General features: G+C 38.8%; 1 protein-coding gene and 1 long non-coding RNA gene across 2 annotated transcripts in view; both read right to left on the reverse strand.

The window, feature by feature from the left end:
- The window catches only part of LOC109842056 (subtilisin-like protease SBT1.7), a 4,664-nt gene extending 694 nt beyond the window's left edge, over positions 1 to 3,970 (reverse strand). Inside the window, exons 1-2 of the mRNA XM_020410973.1 lie at positions 3,937 to 3,970; positions 2,941 to 3,880 (exon numbers count right to left, since the gene is read on the reverse strand). Coding sequence (XP_020266562.1) covers positions 2,941 to 3,880; positions 3,937 to 3,970 — 974 coding nt within the window. The remainder of the gene's footprint in view (positions 1 to 2,940; positions 3,881 to 3,936) is intronic.
- Positions 4,373 to 4,732, reverse strand: LOC109841435. Its single transcript, XR_002247276.1, has 3 exons — positions 4,667 to 4,732; positions 4,512 to 4,574; positions 4,373 to 4,438 (listed from the first exon to the last, which is right to left on the reverse strand). It is a non-coding gene; the product is annotated as an uncharacterized LOC109841435 (long non-coding RNA).

Raw genomic sequence — 15,079 nt, forward strand, 5'->3', positions numbered from 1 at the left:
CTGACGGGGGTTTAGGCTGGGGAAGGCTAGTGTGGGGATGGAGGAGGAGCTGCGGGGGGAGGCAATAAGCAGTGGGGATTCTAGGGTTAGGGTTTGAGCGTTAGAGAATGAGAGAGGAGAAGGAAGGAGTCACCCAATTTTTAAAATTTTCTAACTTCTTGAGCGTCCAAATTTTCATTTCCCTCATTTTATTTCAAAACAGATTTGATATTTTAATTAATTTAACTTGTAAATGAAAAGGTGAACCGTTATTAATAGGAAGTTGGAATTAGTTATTATCATAACCATTACTAATAGCCTTTATTAGCAACGGTTAATCAAATAAACGTTGCTAATAGGACCTTTTATAGTAGTGTTGGTGCTAATTGCTTGTTGAGTTATATTGTGTAGATTACAATTTATCAAGCAAGTTAGTGCCATAGTTGAAGGATTGGATAGAACAAAGAGTTACAACGATAATATCCATTAAGGCGAATGCTAGTTGGTGAAGCAAAGCTTTCTCAATTCAAACGAGAAGCTTCATCTAAATATGAGCAAATATCAAGACCAAATAATTATATTCATATATGTGAGATATTTGCATATTTTTCTTTCTCTCTAGTGCTTAATGTAGACAAGTTATTGAGTTAATAACATTTGAAGTTCATTGGGTTCATACACAAACTTTCACAAAAATTTTGTTTTTGAACTATTTTGAAAAATGAATAGTTTTTACTATTGGTAAATGATCTTTCAAAAATTCCTTTTGTAACATGTTCAAAAACATGTTTTTAAGCATTTTCCAAAGTTTTATAATTTTTAGAATTTATTTGATATTTTATTTTGATTTTACAAAGTCATATTTTTAACTAAATATCAAATTCCTGTATATGCATGTTTTCGGTCAACTGAGCTTTGCCCGTCGGTCAACTGACCAAAAGAGCTGTTTTCATGACCCTGTAGACAGTCACATTCGGTCAACCGATTTACCTTGTGCGGTCGACTGATGGCTGAGGGTCGGTCGACCAGGATATCATTGTCGGTCTACCAAACTAGTTCCAGATTGATAAGTCTATAATGATCAAATAGTCGGTCGATTGGACATGACTGATACGGGTGTATCTTCTCTTCGGAAAAAAATGATCCTCGTGGGAGCTTGAGGATAGGTGATTCTCATGATATCTTGAAAATAGTGGTGTGAAGCGACGCGGCAGAGCACAGGATGGAGCCTGGAGCGAGGCGAAGAATCAAAGAATCGAAGCTTCAGTTTTCAGCCTCATGAGTTGACTCATGTGTATGTTTGAGTCGACTCAAGAAATCAAGCCTTGTTAACAAAACGTCTCTGACCAGTCGACTCATTAGTTATGAGTCGACTCATAACTATTCATGAGTCGACTCATCGGAGCTTTCCAGATTCTTTAAGGATTCTGTTTACATGTTTTCCTGTTTAGGTTTGGTCTGGTTATTTACCAGACTGCCACCATGTTATAAACCCTATAAATAGGGACTGTTTAGGGTTCTAAACAGAGGAGGGTGAGAGGCCAAGATGTAGATCTAAAGGGTTTTAGGTCTAAGTAAGATCCTAATCAAAAGGATTAGGGTTTAGATTGTGAGGATCTATGAGATCTTAAATGAGAGGGAAATAAGAGAGATTCTAATCATTGTATTAGGGTTTAGAGAGGATTGAGGGGTTATTCTCGATTCTAGTGAGATTGTGAGGGAGAGATTTGTAATAATTGATTCTTCATAATCTAGAGAATATATTTTCCTTCGCCATACTGAATTGTTCTTGTGTTTTAGTTGTCTTCTTCTCAACCCACCTTTTGGTAATTCTGCGACCAAAGGGTGCTCGCACGGTGACTCGTATCAATGACTCATCGGTCTACCGGATCTACTGTAACGCCTAGTTTTTATACTAGCTAATTTTTCAGTATTTTGGTACTTGTTTGGGTTTTAAGCTTTTCTTTGGGGTTTCTATATATACCCTATTGTTCTTTTCACTTTAGTAATCAACTAAGTAAGAGAAAAATCTTAAGTTTGGTTTTCTAAGTGTTCTTGAGCTCAAACTTTCATTTCTTAATCCTCAATTATGTTTAAATCTTTGTTTTTCTCACATCCACACTCCATAACCCTTGAGATTTACTTGTTCTTCACTTGATCCTTATCATAGGATTGTTGTGAGAGTTTTTCCTTCTTCCATTGTGATTGTGTGGTGAGATTGATCTCGAGGAGATCACTTGTGTGGATTGTAAGATCTCAAGAGGAGATCGTTGTGAAGAAGTTCTGGCTTCCAAACCAAGTGTGATAGTGTATTTACCATCGGGAGAGGTGGTCGGGAACGTAGATCGAAGCACTGAATCTCGTGAACATATCGCATGTCACTATTGACTAACTATTCTCTAATCTCTCTCTCTCTCTCTCTCTCTATATATATATATATATATATATATATATATATATGAGGCTTGGTGACAAGTTGGTATATTTTCTTTTAGTTTTGTCAGATTGGTATATTTTCTCAACTCCGGCGCCATATAGGCCTTAAATTTGGCCGTAGTTACTGTTCCGGCCAGTGCTGATTGGGATTTTTTATAAAAAAACCCTCATTAAATATAGTTTCCTGCTCCTACCCCCTCTCCCTCCTCCTGCTCATCCTCTTCAACCTCCCCCTCTCCCTCATCCTCCTCTCCCTCCTCCTCCCTCCTCCTCCCTCTTCCCAATCCCCTCAATCTTCTCCTCCCCCTCCCTCCTCTCCTCCTCCTCCTCCTTCGGCCCTCTCCACCACCGCCCATTCTTTGCGATGGAAGCGAGTTCGTCTTGAGCAGCTCCGAGACCTTCGTCAAGGTCCTCGTCAACGTCCTCTCATTTGTCTCTACGTCGAATATCGCCATGAAAGACGGGTAGTTAAGATCTCCCACCCCTCCTCCAAATTTTGAACACGAGCTTGGCTCTGGCACGAACCTCTTAATTTGTGTCTCGGTGTAATTCATTGTGCAGAGAAAATTGATGTAATCCTGTACTCCTAGGTTATACACCAGCCTTGGATTTTTCGCCCTCACAGGATCGACATGGCCTGCACCGATTGCTAGTGCATTCGCAGGCTTTAGGTTTTCGTCGAGGAAAATTAGGCAATAGCTGTTGTCGAGTGGGAACGCTGTGGTCATCATCGCTGATCGAATCATTGCTGGCGACCAATTTGGGTGTTCTGCTTTGAGAAGCGCAGCGACACCAGCGATATGAGGATAGGACATCAAAGTACTGGAGTACAGGACAGCGATATGAGGACAGCGACACCAGCGATATGAGAATTGAAGCGAAGCTCTTGGATTTGAGGTTGAGTTTATGTATTTGATCAACTTCTGTGCTTCAAAGTAGCCTAATGTCAAACCTGGCAATGTGAATGCTTTAACGATAACTCCTTCGCTGCTATAATTGCCATTGAGTCTGATCAGACTGACACCTCTGGATTTAGCCACTTTCATACCGAGCTCAACAAATGCATTTTCACATACGAGGATCTTTTCCTTGACGAGTTGTGTTATTTCTGTATCAGACATCAAACATTGCGGCACATAAACAAGAGGAGAAAATCCTGTAAAGTTTGGTGATTGCTGATATAAAGATTGTCCAACGTAGACTTCACCGTTCCCTAGCGTGAAACGCGCAGGGAACTTGCGATCGATTGATCCAGTGCCGACCGTCGTGATCCACGGAGCAATGTTAACGAGAGATCCTTCATCTGGCCAGCTATTGCCTGCAGAAAATGCGACAAATATGCCATTACGAACAGCAGCAAACGTGGCGATAGCGACAACATCAACATCGAATTCTTCAGGTCCTCCACCAAGAGATAGAGAGAGGATATGAACACCATCCTTGACTGCAGCGTCGATGGCAGCAACTATGTCAGAGACCGGTCATCCATAGAATCCCCAGCAAGCTTTGTACATAACCAACCTGGCTCGAGTTGCCATTCCTCGAGCAGTTCCATTTGCAAAACCGAACAGATTAGCATTAGCGACTGCAAAACCTGCAGTGGTCGAAGCGGTATGTGTGTCGTGGCCGACTTTATCTCTCCTCCCCTCCCTCCAAATCCCTCCGCCTCTCCCCTCCTCCTCCATCCTCGCTGTCGTCAACTCCTTCCTTGACTCCTCCTCCTCCTTCCTCCCCTCCTCCTCTCGCTCCGCCCTCGCGGCCAACGTCCTATGCTCCTTAAATTTTGAGGCCACTGAGAATCAATGAAGCTGAAAACAGTTTCAACAGTCTTAAGTTCATAAGGTAATATCAGCAATAACACATGTGAAAACGACAAGTATTTGGCAAGTTAAGGACTAGAAAGGCAGAGAAAACCAGCACCCATATTGAAGTAAAAATAGACAGCTACAAAACTAACCTCAAGTACTGGTAAATGCGGGAACCCCTTTAGAGTTGATATCTTGTTCTTACTTGCAGCCAGTACCTAGGTGGAGGTCAAAGGAACCTCAAGAAAAATTGAGGGATTGAAAGAAGAATTAATAATATTCTTAACTAACCTGCAGGCGAGGTTGACTTGCCATAGCAAGAGACTTCAACCTGTTTTGAGCAACAGATAAAAACTAGAAGAAGAGGGAGCATTTCAGACCATAAAGACATTACATATGATGCCATATTGAGTGGAAGACACGTTGTAAGCAAATTACATACATACCTCCAGATTAGGAAATTGAGGAAGGCTAGAAAGTGATGTAATTTGATTCCCAGCAAGATAAAGTTGTTGAATATTATTGCCTTTGTATTTAATTTGGTTTGTGTATTGCATTGATAATTTTTAATTACATATTTATTATCTCATTACCCTATTGACCCTCTTCTAGGGTAATTTCATTTGGTATCAGAGTAAGGTCTCTACATATTTTTTAGGTCTAACCACCTTAGAGAAAAGATCTAAATGGATTCTACAATGAATGTGCATATGCTTGAAGATCAACAACCACTAGACCCCATTTGTTCACCGGCAATAAATTTGCATATTGGAAAGTTAGGATGAGAATTTACTTACGATGCATTGATCTTGACATCCTAGAGATAATAGAGAAGAAATATATTAAGAAGTCTAATAAAGATGTGACCGAACATGAAAGGCACTTGGCTAACCTAAATGTTAAAGCTATGAACGCTTTGATTTGTGGTCTCACCCCTAATGAGTAGAATAGGATCTCCATATGTGCAGCCGCACATGAGATTTGGGAGAAACTATGTGTTACTTATGAAGGAACCCCCAAGTAAAAGAGTCCAAAATTAGTAGCCTCATGCATGATTATGAGTAATTTAAAATTCTTCCTAACGAGTCAATTAACGATATATTTTCTCGATTTACTAACATTGTAAATGAATTGTGGAGACATAATTTTTAAACAAACTAAGAATTTAAAACAGAGTTCATAAGGTGTTTCCTTGAAGGCTATGACATAATTTTTAAACAAACTAAGAATTTGAAAATAGTTAATATCTAAGCTTTTAAGTGACAAAGGCTATGACATAATTTTTAAACTAAGAATTAAGTGACAAAGGCTATGGCATAATTTTTAAACAAACTAAGAATTTGAAAATAGTTAATATCTAAGCTTTCAAAGAAGATTCTTGGATTTCAAAGTTCTTACCAAGTGACATGGCGGAGATCCTTGGACATAATTTTTAAACAAACTAAGAATTTAAAACAGAGTTCGTAAGGTGTTTCCTTGAAGGCTATGACATAATTTTTAAACAAACTAAGAATTTGAAAATAGTTAATATCTCATAATTTTTAAACAAACTAAGAATTTGAAAATAGTTAATATCTAAGCTTTTAAGTGACAAAGGCTATGGCATAATTTTTAAACAAACTAAGAATTTCAAAGGGTATGACATAATTTTTAAACAAATTAAGTGACATGGCGGAGATCCTTGGATTTGGCACAAGAGACTTGGACAAGCTCATATGAAGTTAATATCTAAGCTTTCAAAGAAGAACTTGGTAAGAGGTCTACCAAGTCTAACGTATGTCAAAGATTCTCATTGTGATGAGTGTGCCAAAGGTAAACAAACTAAGAATTCTTTCAAATCCATAAATGAGGTATCCACTACTAAACTTTTATAATTACTACATTTTGATCTCTTTGATCCTATGTGTGTTGCCTCTCTTAGAGGTAAATTCTATGTATTTGTTATTGTTGATGAATTTTCACATTTTACATGGGTGATTTTTCTTACAAATAAAAATAAATGTTTAAAAGAATTTTCTCATTTTACAAAAAGAGTTAAAAATAAAAAGGATTTGAAAATCTTTAAAATTAGAAGTGATCATGGTGGTGAATTTTAAAATAAACCTTTTAGTGATTTTTGTGACCATCATGGTATAACACATACGTTTTCTGCTCCAAGAACACCACAACAAAATGATGCTATTGAACAAAAAAATCGAATCATACAAGAGATGATACGAACAATGATTAATGCTTTTGATTTGCCAAAATATTTTTTGGCAGAAACCGTCAATACGGATTATCATGTTTTAAATTGTGATTTAATTAGACCTATTTTCAAGGAAACACCTTATGAACTCTATTTTGGCAAAACACCAAACATTGGTTATTTTCGTATTTTTGGTTGTAAATATTTTATCTTGAACACTAAAGATCACCATGATAAGTTTAATTCAAAGATTAATGTTGGTATATTTTTGGGATATGCATCAAGGAGTAAGAGTTATAGAGTTTTTAACAAACGAACACTCGTTGCTGAGGAATCTATAAACGTTACTTTTGATGAAACTAATGATGGTTCTCAAGATGGTGTGCCTAGGAATGATGATGATATTGAGAAAGGATTGGAACTCATGCAAATAAATGACAAACCCTCAACGGATGCACCAAAAGATGGAAAAGGGAATCTTGAACAAAATCAAGAGGAACTCCTCAAAGCTTGGAGATTTGCACCGGATCATCCCAAGGAGTAAATTATAGGGAGTCCATCAAAAGGAGTTTTAACTCGCTCGAAGGCTATGAGTGAGTGTGGTAATGTAGGTTTCTTATCCTAAATTGAACCTAAACGTGTTGATGATGCTTTGAATGATGAATTTTGGGTTTTAGCTATGCATGTTGAATTAAACAAATTTTAAAGAAATAATGTTTGAAAACTTATTCCTAGACCTAAATATTTCCATGTTATTGAAGTAAAATAGGTTTTTAGAAATAAACTTGATGAATTTGGCATAATGACTAGAAGTATAGTTTGTTTAGTTGCCCTAAGGATACAATCAAGAGGAGGATATTGATTATGACGAAACTTTTGCATCGGTTGCAAGATTGGAGTCAATTAGAATGTTTTTAGCATTTGCTATCTTTAAAAATTTTAAATTGTTTCAAATGGATGTTAAATGTGCCTTTTTGAATGGTTTTATTGAAGAAGAGGTGTATGTCGAGCAACTCCCCGATTTCATTGATCAACTTTTTCCTAATTATATTTACTGAGTTAAAAAAGCTTTGTATATGTTAAAGCAAACTCCTAGAGCTTGGTATGCTCGCCTCTCAAGTTTTCTCATTAATAATGGTTTTTCAAAAGGAAAAATTGATAATACTTTATTTATTAGAAAAAGGAAAAATGGTTTTATTTTGGTTCAAATTTATGTTGATGATATTATTTTTGGTGCCACTAATGAATCTTTGTGTAAGAAATTTTTCAAAGTTATGCAAGAACAATTTGAGATGAGCATGATGGGTGAGCTTATATTTTTTTCTTGGTCTCTAAGTCAAACAAACAAAGGATGAGATTTTTGCGTCACAAAGCAAATATGCAAAAGAGTTGGTCAAGAAGTTTGTAATGGAGAACTCTAAACATGCACCAACCCCCATGAGTACTACCATCAAGTTGGACTTGGATGAGAATGGTGAAAAGGTAGACCAAAAGCTTTATCGAGGTATGATAGGTAATTTATTTTATCTCACCGCTAGTAGACCGGATATTATATTTAGTGTTTGTGCATGTGTACGTTTTCAAGCTTCTCCTAGAAAATCTCATCTAACTTTGGTTAAAAGAATTATTAAATATATAAATGACACTATAGAACTTGATTTGTTTTATCCTAAGAACACTTCTTTTGATCTTTGTAGTTATTGTGATGCCGAATTTGCCGGATGTAAGGTAGACCGTAAGAGTATGAGTGGTAAATGTTAATTTTTGGGTAACTCACTTGTTTCTTGGATAATGTGTTGCCTTGTCCACTGTGGAAGCGGAATATATTGCCGCCGGCTTGTGTTGTGCATAACTTTTAATGATGAAATAAAATTTGGTTCATTTTGATTTTATACAAAAATATTTTGTGATAACACTAGTGCGATTAATATTTTAAAAAACTTTGTTTTGCATTCTAGAACCAAGCATATAGATGTACGACATCACTTCTTGCATGATCATATATATAGGAAAGATGTTTCCCTTGTCTACATTGATACAAAATCACAGTTAGTGGACATCTTTACCAAACCCCTTAGTGAAGAAGTTTTTTTGTCGTATAAGAAATGAATTAGGCATGTGCATTCTTTAAATATTTGTTTTGATGCCTTTTTGCTTGCTATTGGTTTTAAGCTATCGGTTTCATATCTATTTTGTTTCTTGTGATCTACATTGTTAAGACATGTTTAAGCACACTAGGATACTTAGTGGAGTGGTTGTGAGAAATCGGGGTCAATTCCAAGAGGAGTGGGTTGGTAGTAATGCCTAGTGAGAGGTCGTAAATCCAAACACTTGAGGAATGTGACACGGGTAGGCCAACACTTAGAGGAGTATCTTGTGGGTTTTAACACATATTTATTATCTTGTTTACCCCATTTTTTATGTTGACAAAGGAGTAGAGAAATCTCTCAATTTATGCACATAGATAGGGGAAGAGTCTTATACATAAGGGGAGCAACTATTTATAAGCTAAAATTTTATTTTACTCATGCTCTTGGATAATGGTAGTTTATCATCATAAAAAAGGGGAAGATTGTTAGTTCTCTTATTTTGATGATGATTTACAAACACCATTATTGGTGCTAATTGCTTGTTGAGTTATATTGTGTAGATTATAATTTATCAAGCAAGTTAGTGTTATAGTTGGATGATTGGATGGAGTAAAGAGTTACAACGATGATATCCATGGAGGCGGAGGCTAGTTGGTGAAGCAAAGCTTTCAAGAGCACAATTCAAAAGATAAGCTTCATCTAAATATGAGTAAATATCAAGACCAAAGAATCATATTCGTATATGTGATATATTTGCATATTTTTCTTTCTCTCTAGTGCTTAATGTAGACAAGTTATTGAGTTAATAACATTTGAAGCTCATTGGGTTCATACACACGCTTTCACAAAAACATTGTTTTTGAACTATTTTAAAAAATGAGTAGTTTTTACTATTGTGAAATGATCTTTTAAAAATTCCTTTTGTAACATGTTCAAAAATATGTTTTAAGCATTTTTCAAAATTTTATAATTTTTGGAATTTATTTGATATTTTATTTTGATTTTACAAAGTCAGGTTTTCAACTAAATATCAAATTCCTGTATATGCATGTTTTCGGTCGACCAACCAGAGGAGCTGTTTTCAAGACCCTGCAGACAGTCACCTTTGGTCGACCGATTTACCTTGTGCGGTTGAGTGATGGTTGAGGGACGGTTGATCGGGACATCATTGTCGGTTGACCAAACCAGTTCCAGATTGATAAGTCTGTAACGGTCAAATAGTTGGCCGACCGGACATGACCCATCGGTCGACCGGATCTACTATAACGACTAGTTTTTATACCAGCTCTTTTTTCAGGATTTTGGTACTTGTTTGGGTTTTAGGTTTTTATTTAGGGTTCCTATATATTCCATATTTCTCTTTTCACTTTAGTAATCAATTAAGCAAGAGAAAAATCTTAAGTTTGGTTTTCTAAGTGTTCTTGAGCTCAAACTCTCATTTCTTAATCCTCAATTGTGTTTAAATCTTTGTTTTTCTCGCATTCACACTCCACAACCCTTGAGCTTTACTTGTTCTTCACTTGATCCTTGTCATAGGAATGTTATGAGAGTTTTTCCTTCTTCCATTGTGATTGTGTGGTGAGATTGATCTCGAGGAAATCACTTGTGTGGATTGTAAGATCTCAAGAGAAGATCATTGTGAAGAAGTTCCGGCTTCCAAACTGAGTATGATAGTGTATTTACCATCGAGAGAGGTGGTCGGAGACGTATGTCGGAGGACCGAATCTCGTGAACATATCGTGTGTCACCATTGGCTAACTATTCTCTAAACTCTCTCTCTCTATTTATTGCCTTTGCATTTAATTTGGTTGGTGTGTTGCATTGATAATTTTTAATTACACATTTATTGCCTCGTTATCCTATTCACCCCCACTAGGGTAATTTCAGATTTATCATCATTCGAACAAAAATTTGGGATTTTGCAGCAGAGATTTATCTAGGGCTTTTATCTGGATGTGGGTGAGGCGTAAAAAAGAGACGGGTGAAATGAGAGGAGAGGGAAATGAGGCGGTGAAGAAACCCTAAATGATTTCCATCTCTCAGCTACTGAAAGAAAGAAGTGGGAGAAAAATAAGAATGAGTGAGGTGTATTAGTGGGGTTGTCAGTTTTCCCACCCAATTCCTCTCAAACTATGGGTTTCCATAAAAAAAAACCCTCATTCTTTATTTTATAGAATGCACATTCTATAAAATACTCTTTCAAAGGTATTTCAATTGATATCTCCAGAGAATCATGGGCCACACTCAACGCTGCCTTCCCCAACCTAGAAGAAAAATCTATTCTTCCCCCCATAGCAGATCGAGCCATCCAGATTAGTTCTTCAGACTCGACGGAGCATGTTTCGGCCACTGATCCTCCTCCAGGTTTTGAGAACGCTAAAAAAAAGCCAAGAGGGTTAAAAAGAAAGCAAGCAGTGGACTCCACATGACGCTGCCACTCAAGAAGTATCTTTCCAAGAAGAAGAAGGGTAAGCACTCAGGTATATCTAAAACTAAGTCATCATCCTCTGTCTCCACCCCCCCCCCACATCCATTCCAGTGAGCTGGAGAGACCGGAGGAAATCTCTGTTAATTGTGGCATCCAAGAACCGATAGACCCGTTAGGTCTGCTCGAAATCCACAACTTAATGTCTGGAGTAGCCCCATCTTCTTGAGTATCCCTCTCCTTCCAAGTTGTTTTCTAGTCAGTCATTATGCGGTTAGGTTCCTGGAACGTTAGAGGTTTAAACAACCCTTCCAAACGCAGATTGGTTAGAGAGTGCCTTTCCTTGGCCAAAGTGAATCTTGTTGGTTTGCAAGAATCGAAACTGTCGTCTCCTAGTTCTTTCCTCCTAAAATCCCTTGGGGGTAGAAACATTTCATCTTGGATTTCCCTTGACGCCAATGATTCTAGAGGCGGCGTGCTTTTGGGGTGGGATGACGACCTTTTCTCCTGTTCTTCCTCATCAATTGACATCTTTTCTGTTTCGGCAACTCTAACCCATAGACCTACTAATTGGAGTTTTGTAGCCACAACAATCTATGCTCCATGTGACTCGTCCGAGAGGGAAGTCTGCTGGTGGGAATTAGATAGAATTAGAAGCTCCCATACTCTCCCATGGGTGGTTTTTGGTGATTTTAACATGACCCTTAGCTCAGATGAAAGAAGTGGTCGATCTAGTTCTTTTCGAGACATCAAAGTTTTTCATAAGCTAGTCGAATCTATCAATCTCCTTGATATTCCCCTTAGTGGGAGGAAATTTACTTGGTCTAATCATAGACCCTCCCCATCGCTTGCTAGACTGGACAGATTCTTAGTCTCCATGGACTTTGAATCCAAATTTCCTCATATGGTCCAGTTCGCTTTTCCTTCTGGGTGCTCTGACCACTGCCCTATCATGTTAGATACTAACTCCTCCTCTTTTCTTTCCCCTCCTTTCAGATTTGAAAAAATGTGGTTATCTCTCCCATCCTTCCCTATTTTCATCGAATCCAGCTGGAAATCCTTCACTCTGAAAAATGATAACCAAGTACCTCTTCTGTTCAAACTCAAACTCATCAAAAAAAGAATCAAATGGTGGAAAAAATCCTGTTTTGGTTCTTTATCTTTGTCCACCTCCAATCTGTCATCCAAAATTCATGCCCTCAACATTTGTGAGGAGTCCAGAAATCTTTCTCCTCTTGAGATCCAGCTTAGATCAGATTTGAAAGACCAAATTCTTTCCCTGGCCAAAGCTGAAGAAATAAAATGGAAACAAAGGTCCCGTATCCAATGGCTGAAAGAAGGAGACAATAACTCCGCTTTTTTCCACAAAGTTGCTTCTTATCACCGCAGGAAAAATTTTATCCCCCACCTTCTTATCAATGATTCCATCATAACATCCGATAGTGCCATCAAAGAATCCTTTTTCTCCTTCTACTCAAATCTCTTTGGTCAAGCGCAAGCATCTAGACTCTCTCCTAACTGGAGTATTTTATACCCAAACGAGAATTTTGATCTATCCTCTCTTGACCTTCCCTTCTCTCCCCTAGAGATCAAAGAGGCAGTTTTTGACCTCAATCCTGATAAATCCCCAGGGCCCGATGGGCTCCCCATCCTTTTCTTTCAAAGATTTTGGTCTGTTGTGCAAGCCGATGTGATTGATTTCATCCAAGGGATACACTCTCATCCTCAGATTTTAAACAACATTAATTACTCCCATATTTGTCTTATACCCAAAAAAGATGGAGCATCTTCTCCTAAAGACTTTCGTCCTATAAGTCTTATCAACAGTTCATGCAAGATCTTTTCCAAAATATTGGCAAACAGACTCAAAAAAGTTCTTTACCATCTCATTGATACTTCTCAATCTGCCTTCCAAGCAGGGAAATCATCTCTGGACTCTTTTCTCCTAGGTCTGTTCGCGGGAAAAGTTGGTGTTTTCTTCATTATCGATGTCATTGCACTCAGTTAACAACTTTATGATCAAATCACACCCTCAACCCTCACATTTAACACCACAAATGCGATGAATTAATTTAGCATGAAAAAGATCCAAATTGTTGGAAATTTTTACCTGAAGAAAGGCTCGAGAAATTCCAACGAAGATTGGACCTTTTAGAACTTCACCACGTCTCGAGGGCTGAGGAGAAATTCTAAAAAATGATTTTTTGAAGGATTTCATCAGCAAAGATCCAAAGGAAGACCAGGTCTAAGACCACTACGATGTTTTGGATGGCGAAATGGACACTCGAGGGGAAAGAAAAATCAAAAATGGGACAAGGGTGGCCGGCCCTAGATGGAGGAGAAGAAAAAGAAAAAAAAAGAGGAAAACGAGACCCCCTTTTATAATGTTGGACCAAGGGTTTGAACCGGACCGGGCCAATTGAACCGAACCGACCAATTCCAAATTCAGTTCAAAAAGGACTGAATAAGCGTCGAGACGACTTCAAATCAACTAAGAGGTCCCATCCTTGGTTATTCCTGTCTCTCCCACACATTCGGATATAACGGAAGAAATTTTTTTGAGCAAATTACTGCCTTTTTTGGGCTCATTTCAAAGCGGTTCAGCTTATTTTGAGCACGGACAATACTCCAATAAGGCTATTACAGTCATAAACTATTTCCTTATTGTTGTTTGAGAAGCTTCCTGAGAAATATTTTTCTAAAAATACTTCTTAAGGATAACTCCAATAAACAACGACGTCGACAATGTGTCACAAGTGAGGATTCAACAACCGACAAGCCGAGCGTTAGTTGTACGTCGAACCAATAAGCACGAGCTAAAAGACTGGAAAAATCAGGAATCGACTTCAAAGTCCAAAATTCCAACAACGTCAGACAATTAAATGCAGGCACCGGAACCCTACAGCATTCTACAAAAGCACCTGAATGGCCCGAAGGATTGAAGGAATACAGAACAAAAGTCATTCCCAGGTCCCGTTACACCGACAAAGGGTAGCGGCAATCATTATCAAAAGCGTTCCAGACTCTTCTATAAAAGAACGGAGGCTGAAAAGCTTTGGAGGGGGTAGTCTGTAGGCATATTAAAACTGCTATCAGTCCCTTGACAGCAGCTCGGCGCGATGATTCGACAAATCGCGAACGTTCAAGCAACGAAACGAAACTAAAGAGGCTATCAAGCTAACGAAACTGCATGTGAACAACGTTAGTGGTTCGGGGAGTCGACGGGCTCCCAACAAAGTGGATTTGAACTCAAAACAGACCGACTGAGTTTACGCAAATCCGGGAATCAAAGTCAACAAATCAACAAAACAACCGAACAACGACAAACAACGGAAACAACGGAAAACGAGCAAAACCAGCGCACTGGGGAACTCGGCCCGAACCGGAACCACCCTAAGCTGGGCTCGGCCCAAGCCGAGCCCACCTAGGGTGGCTCGCCAGGCCGAGCCCACCCTTCAGGGTGCTCGCCGGGAAGGCGAGCCACCCTGAGGTGGCTCGGCCAAAGCCGAATGCCACCCTGAGGTGTTCGCCAAGGCCGAGCCACCCTGGGTGGCCGGCTGCATGGCCAGAGCCACCTAGGGGTGGCTAGCTCAGTAACTGTGAAACGCACATTTCTGAGAGCCTATAAATAGCCTGGTACTCGTTCATTTGCGAGGGACTTCTCTGAAACTTTTCAGAGAGAGCCGTAAACTCTGCCGGATTGTTACCTCAACATCGGAAGATCTGAAGGCTGAAGACTTCGAGACCCGGGGATTTGTTCTTTAGCGAGCACCCGCACCGAAAAAGAAGGAGTTCGAGAGAGTTCTAATCCTCAGATCTACGTCGTTACACTCCGGATCTCAAGCTTGGCTTCTTAGATCCCGGGAGATTCGAGCGGTCTGTTATCTTGGTGAAACGATCCCTCCCGGCTATTATCTCCTTGGGTGGGATAATACCCGTAATACGATCGTAGATGCTGCTTGGATCCAGATTCACGCGGTTGGTCCACGTAGGCAACCCCGGCGCAGGCAAACAAACCCACAGAGCAAAGTCCGGATAACAGAGATCTTGTGATTTGTTCGGTAAAAAAGAGAGAATGTTTGTAATTTGATTCTTTTTTATTTTGATTTTCATTCGTAAGCCGATCTTTTTAAAAAAGACGGATCTCTTTGTAACG

Source organism: Asparagus officinalis, chromosome 5 (genome assembly GCF_001876935.1).
Source record: "Asparagus officinalis chromosome 5, Aspof.V1, whole genome shotgun sequence".
Lineage (NCBI taxonomy): Eukaryota > Viridiplantae > Streptophyta > Magnoliopsida > Asparagales > Asparagaceae > Asparagus > Asparagus officinalis.